The sequence below is a fragment of the Phyllobates terribilis genome, unplaced genomic scaffold (assembly GCF_046119375.1).
Source record: "Phyllobates terribilis strain yellow unplaced genomic scaffold, ASM4611937v1 Scaffold_12__6_contigs__length_324123572, whole genome shotgun sequence".
Taxonomy (NCBI): Eukaryota; Metazoa; Chordata; class Amphibia; order Anura; family Dendrobatidae; genus Phyllobates; species Phyllobates terribilis.
Window position 1 is genome coordinate 241,619,433 of NW_027362772.1, and position 16,083 is coordinate 241,635,515.

General features: G+C 48.0%; 1 protein-coding gene across 1 annotated transcript in view; it reads right to left on the reverse strand.

The window, feature by feature from the left end:
- Positions 1–15,115, reverse strand: part of LOC141171767 (uncharacterized) — a 179,263-nt gene extending 164,148 nt beyond the window's left edge. The window contains exon 1 of the mRNA XM_073655411.1: positions 14,716–15,115. Within this exon, the coding sequence (XP_073511512.1) occupies positions 14,716–14,800 (85 nt within the window). The 5' untranslated portion in view covers positions 14,801–15,115. The remainder of the gene's footprint in view (positions 1–14,715) is intronic.
- Positions 15,116–16,083: the final 968 nt, after the last annotated feature.

Consider the following 16,083-nt stretch of genomic DNA (forward strand, 5'->3'; position numbering starts at 1 on the left):
CATTGGAATGGGGTGCACTGTGGCTGGTATTGGAATGGGGTGCACTATGGCTGGTATTGGAATGGGGTGCACTATGGCTGGCATTGGAATGGGGTGCACTGTGGCTGGTATTGGAATGGGGTGCACTATGGCTGGCATTGGAATGGGGTGCACTATGGCTGGAATTGGAATGGGGTGCACTGTGGCTGGTATTGGAATGGGGTGCACTGTGGCTGGTATTGGAATGGGGTGCACTATGGCTGGCATTGGAATGGACTGACCTGTAGCTGGTATTGGAATGGGGTGCACTGTGGCTGGCATTGGAATGGGGTGCACTATGGCTGGCATTGGAATGGGATGCACTATGGCTGGCATTGGAATGGGGTACACTATGGACTGCCCTGTATCTGGCATTGGAATGGGGTGGACTATGGCTGGCATTGGAATGGGGTGTACTATGGCTGGTACTGGAATGGGGTGCACTATGGCTGGCATTGGAATGGGGTGCACTATGGCTGGCATTGGAATGGGGTGCACTATGGCTGGCATTGGAATGGGGTGCACTATGGCTGGCATGGGAATGGGGTGCACTATGGCTGGCAATGGAATGGGGTGCACTATGGCTGGCATTGGAATGGGGTGCACTATGACTGGTATTGGAATGGGGTGCATTCTGGCTGGCATTGGAATGGAGTGCACTATGGCTGGCATTGGAATGGGGTGCACTGTGGCTGGTATTGGAATGGGGTGCACTGAGGCTGGTATTGGAATGGGGTGCACTATGGCTGGCATTGGAATGGACTGACCTGTAGCTGGTATTGGAATGGGGTGCACTGTGGCTGGCATTGGAATGGGGTGCACTATGGCTGGCATTGGAATGGGATGCACTATGGCTGGCATTGGAATGGGGTACACTATGGACTGCCCTGTATCTGGCATTGGAATGGGGTGGACTATGGCTGGCATTGGAATGGGGTGCACTATGGCTGGTACTGGAATGGGGTGCACTATGGCTGGCATTGGAATGGGGTGCACTATGGCTGGCATTGGAATGGGGTGCACTATGGCTGGCATTGGAATGGGGTGCACTATGGCTGGCATGGGAATGGGGTGCACTATGGCTGGCATTGGAATGGGGTGCACTATGGCTGGCATTGGAATGGGGTGCACTATGACTGGTATTGAAATGGGGTGCATTCTGGCTGGCATTGGAATGGAGTGCACTATGGCTGGCATTGGAATGGGGTGCACTGTGGCTGGTATTGGAATGGGGTGCACTGAGGCTGGTATTGGAATGGGGTGCACTATGGCTGGCATTGGAATGGGGTTCACTATGGCTGGAATTGGAATGGGGTGCACTGTGGCTGGCATTGGAATGGGGTGTACTATGGCTGGCTATGGAATGGGGTGCAGTATGGCTGGCATTGGAATGGACTGCCCTGTAGCTGGCATTGGAATGAAGTGCACTATGGCTGGCATTGGAATGGGATTACCTGTAGCTGGCATTGGAATGGGATGCACTATGGCTGGCATTGGAATGGGGTGCACTATGGCTGGTATTGGAATGGGGTGCACTATGGCTGGTATTGGAATGGGGTGCACTATGGCTGGTATTGGAATGGGGTGCACTATGGCTGGTATTGGAATGGGGTGCACTATGGCTGGCATTGGAATGGGGTGCACTATGGCTGGTATTGGAATGGGGTGCACTATGGCTGGTATTGGAATGGGGTGCACTATGGCTGGCATTGGAATGGGGTGCACTGTGGCTGGTATTGGAATGGGGTGCACTGTGGCTGGTATTGGAATGGGGTGCACTATGGCTGGCATTGGAATGGGGTGCACTATGGCTGGAATTGGAATGGGGTGCACTGTGGCTGGTATTGGAATGGGGTGCACTGTGGCTGGTATTGGAATGGGGTGCACTATGGCTGGCATTGGAATGGACTGCCCTGTAGCTGGCATTGGAATGGGGTGCACTGTGGCTTGCATTGGAATGGGGTGCACTATGGCTGGCATTGGAATGGGGTGCACTATGGCTGGCATTGGAATGGGGTACACTATGGACTGCCCTGTAGCTGGCATTGGAATGGGGTGCACTATGGCTGGCATTGGAATGGGGTGCACTATGGCTGGTATTGGAATGGGGTGCACTATGGCTGGCATTGGAATGGGGTGCACGATGGCTGGCATTGGAATGGGGTGCACTATGGCTGGTATTGGAATGGGGTGCACTATGGCTGGCATCGGAATGGGTTGCACTATGGCTGGCATTGGAATGGGGTGCACTATGGCTGGCATTAGAATGGGGTGCACTATGACTGGTATTAGAATGGGGTGCACTCTGGCTGGCATTGGAATGGGGTGCACTATGGATGGCATTGGAATGGGGTGCACTGTGGCTGGTATTGGAATGGGGTGCACTGTGGCTGGTATTGGAATGGGGTGCACTATGGCTAGCATTGGAATGGGGTGCACTGTGGCTGGAATTGGAATGGGGTGCACTATGACTGGTATTGGAATGGGGTTCACTACGGCTGGCATTAGAATGGGGTGCACTGTGGCTGGTATTGGAATGGAGTGCACTGTGGCTGGTATTGGAATGGGGTGCACTGTGGCTGGTATTGGAATGGGGTGCACTATGGCTGGCATTGGAAGGGGTGCACTATGGCTGGTATTGGAATGGGGTGCACTCTGGCTGGCATTGGAATGGGGCACTGTTGCTGGTATTGGAATGGGGTGCACTATGTTTGGTATTGGAATGGGGTGCACTATGGCTGGCATTGGAATGGGGTGCACTGTGGCTGGTATTGGAATGGGGTGCACTGTGGCTGGTATTGGAATGGGGTGCACTGTGGCTGGTATTGGAATGGGGTGCACTGTGGCTGGTATTGGAATGGGATGCACTATGGCTGGCATTGGAATGGGGTGCACTATGGTTGGTATTGGAATGGGGTGCACTATGGCTGGTATTGGAATGGGGTGCACTATGACTGGCATTGGAATGGGGTGCACTATGGCTGGTATTGGAATGGGGTGCACTCTGGCTGGCATTGGAATGGGGTACACTGTGGCTGGTATTGGAATGGGGTGCACTATGGCTGGTATTGGAATGGGGTGCACTATGGCTGGCATTGGAATGGGGTGCACTGTGGCTGGTATTGGAATGGGCTGCACTGTGGCTGGTATTGGAATGGGGTGCACTGTGGCTGGTATTGGAATGGGGTGCACTATGGCTGGCATTGGAATGGACTGCCCTGTAGCTGGCATTGGAATGGGGTGTACTGTGGCTGGCATTGGAATGGGGTGCACTATGGCTGGCATTGGAATGGGGTGCACTATGGCTGGCATTGGAATGGGGTACACTATGGACTGCCCTGTAGCTGGAATTGGAATGGGGTGCACTATGGCTGGCATTGGAAAGGGGTGCACTATGGCTGGTATTGGAATGGGGTGCACTATGGCTGGCATTGGAATGGGGAGCACTATGGCTGGCATTGGAATGGGGTGCACTATGGCTGGTTTTGGAATGGGGTGCACTATGGCTGGCATCGGAATGGGGTGCACTATGGCTGGCATTGGAATGGGGTGCACTATGGCTGGCATTGGAATGGGGTGCACTATGACTGGTATTGGAATGGGGTGCACTCTGGCTGGCATTGGAATGGGGTGCACTATGGCTGGTATTGGAATGGGGTGCACTATGGATGGCATTGGAATGGGGTGCACTGTGGCTGGTATTGGAATGGGGTGCACTGTGGCTGGTATTGGAATGGGGTGCACTATGGCTAGCATTGGAATGGGGTGCACTGTGGCTGGTATTGGAATGGGGTGCACTATGGCTGGTATTGGAATGGGGTGCACTATGGCTGGTATTGGAATGGGGTGCACTATGGCTTGCATCGGAATGGGGTGCACTATGGCTGGCATTGGAATGGGGTGCACTATGGCTGGCATTGGAATGGGGTGCATTATGACTGGTATTGGAATGGGGTGCACTATGGATGGCATTGGAATGGGGTGCACTGTGGCTGGTATTGGAAAGGGGTGCACTGTGGCTGGTATTGGAATGGGGTGCACTATGGCTGGCATTGGAATAAGGTGCACTATGGCTGGTATTGGAATGGGTTGCACTCTGGCTGGCATTGGAATGGGGTGCACTGTGGCTGGTATTGGAATGGGGTGCACTATGGCTGGTATTGGAATGGGGTGCACTATGGCTGGCATTGGAATGGGGTGCACTGTGGCTGGTATTGGAATGGGGTGCACTGTGGCTGGTATTGGAATGGGGTGCACTGTGGCTGGTATTGGAATGGGGTGCACTGTGGCTGGTATTGGAATGGGGTGCACTATGGCTGGCATTGGAATGGGGTGCACTATGGCTGGAATTGGAATGGGGTGCACTGTGGCTGGTATTGGAATGGGGTGCACTGTGGCTGGTATTGGAATGGGGTGCACTATGGCTGGCATTGGAATGGACTGACCTGTAGCTGGTATTGGAATGGGGTGCACTGTGGCTGGCATTGGAACGGGGTGCACTATGGCTGGCATTGGAATGGGATGCACTATGGCTGGCATTGGAATGGGATACACTATGGACTGCCCTGTATCTGGCATTGGAATGGGGTGGACTATGGCTGGCATTGGAATGGGGTGCACTATGGCTGGTACTGGAATGGGGTGCACTATGGCTGGCATTGGAATGGGGTGCACTATGGCTGGCATTGGAATGTGGTGCACTATGGCTGGCATTGGAATGGGGTGCACTATGGCTGGCATGGGAATGGGGTGCACTATGGCTGGCATTGGAATGGGGTGCACTATGGCTGGCATTGGAATGGGGTGCACTATGACTGGTATTGGAATGGGGTGCACTCTGGCTGGCATTGGAATGGAGTGCATTATGGCTGGCATTGGAATGGGGTGCACTGTGGCTGGTATTGGAATGGGGTGCACTGTGGCTGGTATTGGAATGGGGTGCACTATGGCTGGCATTGGAATGGGGTTCACTATGGCTGGAATTGGAATGGGGTGCACTATGGCTGGCATTGGAATGGGGTGTACTATGGCTGGCTATGGAATGGGGTGCAGTATGGCTGGCATTGGAATGGACTGCCCTGTAGCTGGCATTGGAATGGAGTGCACTATGGCTGGCATTGGAATGGGATTACCTGTAGCTGGCATTGGAATGGGATGCACTATGGCTGGCATTGGAATGGGGTGCACTATGGCTGGTATTGGAATGGGGTGCACTATGGCTGGTATTGGAATGGGGTGCACTATGGCTGGCATTGGAATGGGGTGCACTATGGCTGGCATTGGAATGGGGTGCACTATGGCTGGCATTGGAATGGGGTGCGCTATGGCTGGCATTGGAATGAGGTGCACTATGGCTGGCATTGGAATGGGGTGCACTATGGCTGGCATTGGAATGGGGTGCACTATGGCTGGTATTGGAATGGGGTGCACTATGGCTGGTATTGGAATGGGGTGCACTATGGCTGGCATTGGAATGGGGTGCACTATGGCTGGTATTGGAATGGGGTGCACTATGGCTGGTATTGGAATGGGGTGCACTATGGCTGGCATTGGAATGGGGTGCACTGTGGCTGGCATTGGGGTGCACTATGGCTGGCAATGGTATGGGGTGCACTATGGCTGGCATTGGAATGGGGTGCACTATGGCTGGTATTGGAATGGGGTGCACTATGGCTGGCATTGGAATGGGGTGCACTATGGCTGGCATTGGAATGGGGTGCACTATGGCTGGCATTGGAATGGGGTGCACTATGGCTGGCATTGGAATGGGGTGCACTGTGGCTGGCATTGGAATGGGGTGCACTATGGCTGGCATTGGAATGGGGTGCACTATGGCTGGAATTGGAATGGGGTGCACTGTGGCTGGCATTGGAATGGGGTGTACTATGGCTGGCTATGGAATGGGCTGCAGTATGGCTGGCATTGGAATGGACTGCCCTGTAGCTGGCATTGGAATGAAGTGCACTATGGCTGGCATTGGAATGGGATTACCTGTAGCTGGCATTGGAATGGGATGCACTATGGCTGGCATTGGAATGGGGTGCACTATGGCTGGTATTGGAATGGGGTGCACTATGGCTGGTATTGGAATGGGGTGCACTATGGCTGGCATTGGAATGCGGTGCACTATGGCTGGCATTGGAATGGGGTGCACTATGGCTGGCATTGGAATGGGGTGCGCTATGGCTGGCATTGGAATGAGGTGCACTATGGCTGGCATTGGAATGGGGTGCACTATGGCTGGCATTGGAATGGGGTGCACTATGGCTGGTATTGGAATGGGGTGCACTATGGCTGGTATTGGAATGGGGTGCACTATGGCTGGCATTGGAATGGGGTGCACTATGGCTGGTATTGGAATGGGGTGCACTATGGCTGGTATTGGAATGGGGTGCACTATGGCTGGCATTGGAATGGGGTGCACTGTGGCTGGTATTGGAATGGGGTGCACTGTGGCTGGTATTGGAATGGGGTGCACTCTGGCTGGCATTGGAATGGGGTGCACTATGGCTGGAATTGGAATGGGGTGCACTGTGGCTGGTATTGGAATGGGGTGCACTGTGGCTGGTATTGGAATGGGGTGCACTATGGCTGGCATTGGAATGGACTGCCCTGTAGCTGGCATTGGAATGGGGTGCACTGTGGCTTGCATTGGAATGGGGTGCACTATGGCTGGCATTGGAATGGGGTGCACTATGGCTGGCATTGGAATGGGGTACACTATGGACTGCCCTGTAGCTGGCATTGGAATGGGGTGCACTATGGCTGGCATTGGAATGGGGTGCACTATGGCTGGTATTGGAATGGGGTGCACTATGGCTGGCATTGGAATGGGGTGCACGATGGCTGGCATTGGAATGGGGTGCACTATGGCTGGTATTGGAATGGGGTGCACTATGGCTGGCATCGGAATGGGTTGCACTATGGCTGGCATTGGAATGGGGTGCACTATGGCTGGCATTAGAATGGGGTGCACTATGACTGGTATTAGAATGGGGTGCACTCTGGCTGGCATTGGAATGGGGTGCACTATGGATGGCATTGGAATGGGGTGCACTGTGGCTGGTATTGGAATGGGGTGCACTGTGGCTGGTATTGGAATGGGGTGCACTATGGCTAGCATTGGAATGGGGTGCACTGTGGCTGGAATTGGAATGGGGTGCACTATGACTGGTATTGGAATGGGGTTCACTACGGCTGGCATTAGAATGGGGTGCACTGTGGCTGGTATTGGAATGGGGTGCACTGTGGCTGGTATTGGAATGGGGTGCACTGTGGCTGGTATTGGAATGGGGTGCACTATGGCTGGCATTGGAAGGGGTGCACTATGGCTGGTATTGGAATGGGGTGCACTCTGGCTGGCATTGGAATGGGGCACTGTTGCTGGTATTGGAATGGGGTGCACTATGTTTGGTATTGGAATGGGGTGCACTATGGCTGGCATTGGAATGGGGTGCACTGTGGCTGGTATTGGAATGGGGTGCACTGTGGCTGGTATTGGAATGGGGTGCACTGTGGCTGGTATTGGAATGGGGTGCACTGTGGCTGGTATTGGAATGGGATGCACTATGGCTGGCATTGGAATGGGGTGCACTATGGTTGGTATTGGAATGGGGTGCACTATGGCTGGTATTGGAATGGGGTGCACTATGACTGGCATTGGAATGGGGTGCACTATGGCTGGTATTGGAATGGGGTGCACTCTGGCTGGCATTGGAATGGGGTACACTGTGGCTGGTATTGGAATGGGGTGCACTATGGCTGGTATTGGAATGGGGTGCACTATGGCTGGCATTGGAATGGGGTGCACTGTGGCTGGTATTGGAATGGGGTGCACTGTGGCTGGTATTGGAATGGGGTGCACTGTGGCTGGTATTGGAATGGGGTGCACTATGGCTGGCATTGGAATGGACTGCCCTGTAGCTGGCATTGGAATGGGGTGTACTGTGGCTGGCATTGGAATGGGGTGCACTATGGCTGGCATTGGAATGGGGTGCACTATGGCTGGCATTGGAATGGGGTACACTATGGACTGCCCTGTAGCTGGAATTGGAATGGGGTGCACTATGGCTGGCATTGGAAAGGGGTGCACTATGGCTGGTATTGGAATGGGGTGCACTATAGCTGGCATTGGAATGGGGAGCACTATGGCTGGCATTGGAATGGGGTGCACTATGGCTGGTTTTGGAATGGGGTGCACTATGGCTGGCATCGGAATGGGGTGCACTATGGCTGGCATGGGAATGGGGTGCACTATGGCTGGCATTGGAATGGGGTGCACTATGACTGGTATTGGAATGGGGTGCACTCTGGCTGGCATTGGAATGGGGTGCACTATGGCTGGTATTGGAATGGGGTGCACTATGGATGGCATTGGAATGGGGTGCACTGTGGCTGGTATTGGAATGGGGTGCACTGTGGCTGGTATTGGAATGGGGTGCACTATGGCTAGCATTGGAATGGGGTGCACTGTGGCTGGTATTGGAATGGGGTGCACTATGGCTGGTATTGGAATGGGGTGCACTATGGCTGGTATTGGAATGGGGTGCACTATGGCTTGCATCGGAATGGGGTGCACTATGGCTGGCATTGGAATGGGGTGCACTATGGCTGGCATTGGAATGGGGTGCATTATGACTGGTATTGGAATGGGGTGCACTATGGATGGCATTGGAATGGGGTGCACTGTGGCTGGTATTGGAATGGGGTGCACTGTGGCTGGTATTGGAATGGGGTGCACTATGGCTGGCATTGGAATAAGGTGCACTATGGCTGGTATTGGAATGGGTTGCACTCTGGCTGGCATTGGAATGGGGTGCACTGTGGCTGGTATTGGAATGGGGTGCACTATGGCTGGTATTGGAATGGGGTGCACTATGGCTGGCATTGGAATGGGGTGCACTGTGGCTGGTATTGGAATGGGGTGCACTGTGGCTGGTATTGGAATGGGGTGCACTGTGGCTGGTATTGGAATGGGGTGCACTGTGGCTGGTATTGGAATGGGGTGCACTATGGCTGGCATTGGAATGGGGTGCACTATGGCTGGAATTGGAATGGGGTGCACTGTGGCTGGTATTGGAATGGGGTGCACTGTGGCTGGTATTGGAATGGGTGCACTATGGCTGGCATTGGAATGGACTGACCTGTAGCTGGTATTGGAATGGGGTGCACTGTGGCTGGCATTGGAACGGGGTGCACTATGGCTGGCATTGGAATGGGATGCACTCTGGCTGGCATTGGAATGGGGTACACTATGGACTGCCCTGTATCTGGCATTGGAATGGGGTGGACTATGGCTGGCATTGGAATTGGGTGCACTATGGCTGGTACTGGAATGGGGTGCACTATGGCTGGCATTGGAATGGGGTGCACTATGGCTGGCATTGGAATGTGGTGCACTATGGCTGGCATTGGAATGGGGTGCACTATGGCTGGCATGGGAATGGGGTGCACTATGGCTGGCATTGGAATGGGGTGCACTATGGCTGGCATTGGAATGGGGTGCGCTATGACTGGTATTGGAATGGGGTGCACTCTGGCTGGCATTGGAATGGAGTGCATTATGGCTGGCATTGGAATGGGGTGCACTGTGGCTGGTATTGGAATGGGGTGCACTGTGGCTGGTATTGGAATGGGGTGCACTGTGGCTGGCATTGGAATGGGGTTCACTATGGCTGGAATTGGAATGGGGTGCACTATGGCTGGCATTGGAATGGGGTGTACTATGGCTGGCTATGGAATGGGGTGCAGTATGGCTGGCATTGGAATGGACTGCCCTGTAGCTGGCATTGGAATGGAGTGCACTATGGCTGGCATTGGAATGGGATTACCTGTAGCTGGCATTGGAATGGGATGCACTATGGCTGGCATTGGAATGGGGTGCACTATGGCTGGTATTGGAATGGGGTGCACTATGGCTGGTATTGGAATGGGGTGCACTATGGCTGGCATTGGAATGGGGTGCACTATGGCTGGCATTGGAATGGGGTGCACTATGGCTGGCATTGGAATGGGGTGCGCTATGGCTGGCATTGGAATGAGGTGCACTATGGCTGGCATTGGAATGGGGTGCACTATGGCTGGCATTGGAATGGGGTGCACTATGGCTGGTATTGGAATGGGGTGCACTATGGCTGGTATTGGAATGGGGTGCACTATGGCTGGCATTGGAATGGGGTGCACTATGGCTGGTATTGGAATGGGGTGCACTATGGCTGGTATTGGAATGGGGTGCACTATGGCTGGCATTGGAATGGGGTGCACTGTGGCTGGCATTGGGGTGCACTATGGCTGGCAATGGTATGGGGTGCACTATGGCTGGCATTGGAATGGGGTGCACTATGGCTGGTATTGGAATGGGGTGCACTATGGCTGGCATTGGAATGGGGTGCACTATGGCTGGCATTGGAATGGGGTGCACTATGGCTGGCATTGGAATGGGGTGCACTATGGCTGGCATTGGAATGGGGTGCACTGTGGCTGGCATTGGAATGGGGTGCACTATGGCTGGCATTGGAATGGGGTGCACCATGGCTGGTATTGGAATGGGGTGCACCATGGCTGGCATTGATAATGGGGTGCACTGTAGCCGGCATTGATATTTAGGGTTCTCTTTATGTGACTGTTATGGGAGTCTTATCTGCCTAACTGACAATAGAGGCAGACAGGCCGTGAACGCCGGCAGAACATTGCTCCTATGTGCCCCACATACTGTATAGCTGACACCCTTTATCCTAATTGCTCAGCCCTATAGGAATGGCGCTGTCTCCTCTCGCCATAAAGTGAAACGCTGCACCTGATGTTTCTCTGTCAATCGCGGAAGAATGTCCAGCATTAAATCTGATGCCACCAAAACCTCTCCCAATAGGAACAATGGGATAAGATATGTGATCAATTTCCCCGCAGAGTTTTTTTTAATCAACAGAAAAAAATGCAATAGGAGGAGATTCACATAAATGATCTGGTCCTAAGATGTTTCTCTCTAGAACCGTCCACTGCTCTCACTAACATGGAAGGAAAGTATAACAGAATCCTGCGCTATTCCTTCATCCCAATCTACTATTCCCATTCTAGAGTTTTCCCATAAGTCTCTATAAAGACCAAATATATAGGTTATGCATCAGAATAATTATTTACGCCATTCCATTCCTCTAAAATAGTGAGATACTTTATACCTGTCACAAAGGTAGTGTTTAGAAAAAGTCCTTAATCTCTAAAGTGTTTAAGAAAATTAGCCTTGAAGGATATGGACACCTTTTGTGGTCTTTTTTTTTTACTTAAATGTATGTATTTCGGGCAAAAAATTATTTTTGCTATTGGGTTTCATTAAAAGTTTTGCACCGTTTGCCTTTTAAAATAAACTAATAATAATAATAATAGTGAGATACACTGACTGGGAGTTTGCACCTCTTTTATCTGATATATGACCACATGAAAGTTCAGTTCAACATTGATATGGCTTGTGGTTACAAATGCTCCAATCAGAACGAGCTCACTGACAGATTCTTAGTTAACTCTTTCTCCAGCCAGCAATGGAAAAAAAAGGCTTTAGAAGGCAAAGAGTGCAACTTGTTTATATGAAATCCACTTGCAAAAAATATTTTTAGCCCAAAATACATCCATTTAAATAACAAATAAGCCTTCAAAAGGTGTCCATAGCCTTAAAAAAAGGAAGAAAAAGACCACAGATATTGTGACCATGGTTGATGAAGTTATCTCACTATACTAATGAACATTTAACTTTTATAGCGAATGTAGACTCGACTTAATGTGATACATGCCGCATATATGGAGAATGTTTAAAACCAAATTTTTTAAAGGTAATATATTGGAGTCAAGGATATTTTTTAAATTTGCTAAATATATGGAAAATGCAGGACAAGGAGGTTACAGGCAGCTTTTCAGCTAATTTAAAGAAAGAAAGTCAATTGTGGATATTGAGAATATGATACTAGTCCACACTTTTATTCTGACAGTAATTGAGCTATAGAAAGCTTGAATTGTACGTATTGGTATAATGTGACAAGCTTTCCATGATCATGCCAAAGAATACAAGTTTTCAGGATTCGTGGGCAAACAGACCACCTAATTGTACCATTACACCCAATTTTTTGTGATGTTTTTTCAGGTTTTTGCTGGCGTCAATAGGGAAATATTAAATGCAGTGCATACAGAAGGGTTTTCTTCTGTTTTTTTGTGTTTTTGGCTTTTTTTGCATCATGCTCCAGGTATGACATTTTTTCTGTTTGCAATGTTTTTCTCTAAGGCTATGTTCCCACAATGAGCTTTTATCGCGTTTTTGACGCTGCGTGTTTTCCCAGCGTCTTACAATTCCAGCAAAGTGGATGGGATTTATAGAAATCTCACGCCTGCTGCGCTTCTTATTCACACTGTGTAAACTGATCTGCGGTGCTTTTTTCTAATCCGCAGCATGTCAATTTCTCTTGCTGGTACGCTGAGTTTTCTGTGCGGATTTTCCTTATAGACTTACATTAGATGCGGAAAATCTGCAGGTAAGAAACGCATCAAAACCGCCTGTAATCCTCACCTACTTATGTCAATAAAGTTCAGTGAAAGCAAAATACCATAAAGTTTCAAAAACAAGCCAGCTTTATTTAAAGAATGACACACCAAACAGATACAAAAACTGCAGCGTCAAAAACTCGATAAAAATGCATGTTTAAAAAAAACGCACATAAAAACGCAATGAAAAAACACTAGTAACCTAATTTAAATAAAAGGTACCCGAAAAACAACTGGTCCTATAATATTCGCACTAGAATGCCCAAAGAGAAAATGGAAGCAAATGCGACCTTATAAAGATGTATAAAAATACATTTTATTGAAAAAAAAATGTTACCATAAAAAATCATTAAAAGGATAATTTTATAGGGAAATAGTGACAATGAGAACCACAGCGATCAGGGAGCATAAAGTTGCATAAAAATGATTTTTTAAAATAATAATAGGTGCAGAAATGGTGCAACATTAGAAACGCAACAAAAGCTCATCGTGGGAACGTAGCCTAATAAAGCTTCATTACTTTTTCTTCTTTCTCCTAAATAAATACATGTATATTCACACTGAGTTTTTTGAACGGATCCGCTCCATAAAGCAGCTAAAAAAAATCGCTTAGAAATGCTTGAAAGACTTTTCATATTCATTGCTGTTCATATGTTCAGTTTTTTGAACATTTTTTCCTTTTTTTTTCCTTTTTCAGGTTTTGAAAAATTCCTGGTGTGAAAAAAAGAAGTGCATGTCATTTCTTTAAGGGAAAAAATCCTTCAAAACTACTCTACAAAAAAGCTTAAAAAAATTCTTTAAAAACTCCCAAACAATGAATGTTTCCTGAAACGGTTTCCTTTTGAAAACTCTTCAAAGCCCAGTCTGAATATAGCCTTACTATGTATTGCATTTCTGGTGATGTTTTTATGTTGCATTTTTGTTACAAATCACGAAGGGTACGTGATCATGGTCAGGAATCGCCGTGGATTGGACGCAGTGCACTTGCTCTGCATGCAGTCCGCAGGGGCCAGATGTTACAGCATAGTGGATGGGATTTATACATATCCCATGCACACTATGCGTCTCCGTGCTCCTACGGCTCATCCGCTGAGACAGACATGCGGCGCGTTTTTACAGACCGCAGCATGTCTATTTCTTTTGCGGAGACTCTGGTCTCCACAAGAGTAATTATATCACTGTAATGTATAGGCTGCAGTGCACGCAGGTGAATCCGCATGTGTTCATTGATTAATAATTCTCTTCATACATAGGCATCTTTTTTTGAGAGAACAACTGTTTTGAGACCAATTTTGGTTTGTCCTCCAAAGGCTTCACGTACAATGAAACCACTAGAAAATACCACTTCTTCGAGAATACCACCCCTGACTTGGACCAGATTTATCTGCTGATCTCTACGGTGTACAAGCAATATCCTAAGTCACAAAGACTTGTTGCAGATCAAACAGGAATTTCTTACTCTTATCCTCAATCTTTAATTTATTATTTGCTAAATATCATTCCTATAAATGGTTTTATTATAATTTTTACTTGGAATATACAAAGGAAACAAAAGGTTCTTCAGATACCCAAAAGTAACAAAACGTTCTTCAAATACCCCAAAGTAATAAAAAGTTCTTCAGACACTCAAAAGTAACAAAAAGTTTTTCAAACATCTTAAAGTAACAAAAAGTTCTTCACATACCCCAAAGTAACAAAAAGTTCTTCAAGTACCCCAAAGTAATAAAAAGTTTTTCAGACACCCAAAAATAACAAAAAGTTCTTCAGATACCCAAAAGTAACAAAAGTTCTTCAGATACCCAAAAGTAACAAAAAGTTCTTCAAATACCCCAAAGTAATAAAAAGTTTTTCAGACACCCAAAAGTAACAAAAAGTTTTTCAAATACCAAAAAGTTCTTCAAATACCCCAAAGTAACAAAAAGTTCTTCAGATACCCAAAAGTAACAAAAGTTCTTCAGGTACCCAAAAGTAACAAAAAGTTCTTCAAATACCCCAAAGTAATAAAAAGTTCTTCGCATACCCAAAAGTAACAAAAGTTCTTCACATACCAAAAAGTTCTTCAAATACCCCAAAGAAATAAAATGTTCTTCGGATACCCAAAAGTAAAAAAAAATTTTTTCAGATACCTATACATCAATACTCTTTAAAAGGAAGAGAACTAAAAATGTTACTTACCTCCATTTCCATGATGCCATGCCACAAGCAGAATGACATAAATTACTTTAAAGTATCTCTGTTGTATCAGAGGAGTTTTAATCATTGTGTCACCTTTCAGTCCAGCACAGTATTGCAAGAAATGGCAACATTAATGAAATCGTGTACTTTCCAGCTCAGATGAAGATGCAGGAGTTGAAGGATTTACAAATGATTGCGTATTCCCAGGTTATTCTTGCAATATAAAGCATACAATAAATAGTAAAAAAAAAAGTTTTCTTCAATGACTCTGCGTACAGTGTCAGTTCTTTGAAGATTAGTCTTCGCCTCTAGACCCGTAAGCTGTGTTACTAGGCTTCTGATTGAGTCTTTCGGTTGAGCAGTGATCAACTGCAAACACACCTTAAGCAAACTCAGATGACTGGCTGATATAGCCAAACAGCTCTGAGATGTCAACGTCCTTCTTTTTTCTACATCTTCATGATGATGTTGTGATGCTTTCTTTGACGTCATATACTATTTTAAGCCCAGGTGATTGCAAGGCATTTCCCCCTATAGGGCAACCAGAGAGTGTTGAAGGCGAGTCCGCAGCAGAACAATGCTGAGATTAATTTATTATATTTTGAACACGCAATTGTTGGCAAACACTCCTGGACATTATCAAGGGAATTTTCGCTGCAAAATAACTCAAGCACTTAACCATTTTCACAATAAGATTAAATTTACAGGTAATGGACACCTTGCTTCAGAAGATTTATAGAACTCCTTACATGTAGTTCACTGATTTCGGAGAATGCACCTGCTTACTCGTTAATTATGGGACCCTACCATAATGGGCAGTTCAGTAAGGGTGGAACAGACCTATAATTACAATGCATGTTGCTTTCCTTCGAATTATGCAGGTACATAATGGATCCAGAATCTTATTGCTTTGTCTCCACAATCTGCATTGAGCACAGCCAGTGTATATAACAAGAGGAATTGACGTTTTAGTTTGGGTAAGTTCCTTCAACAATTATCGTAACTCAATCCATGTATGTCCTATTCATATTAGAGGGTATGAATCTGACTGGGTGGTTTTTCGTGTTGGAATTCCCTTTCTTTAATTGGATAGACCTATTGCAGGCAGCAGCCCCTGATGTGATTGACACGGCGAAACGGCCATTCATTTGAATGGCTGTCAGACAATATTACATTGCCCTTACGTTATTGATGCTGTATGGAGCTTTGTTGGGTAATTAGAAATAATTGCTGGAGGTTTCTAAAATGAGACTGACAGCTTACTACTGACTTTAACGAAACAGACAAATTTTCCTGTGTATAGGCGATAGCATATCAGCCAAGCAAGCATTCATTCAACAGCTATCTGAGGGGGCATGTTGAATCCCA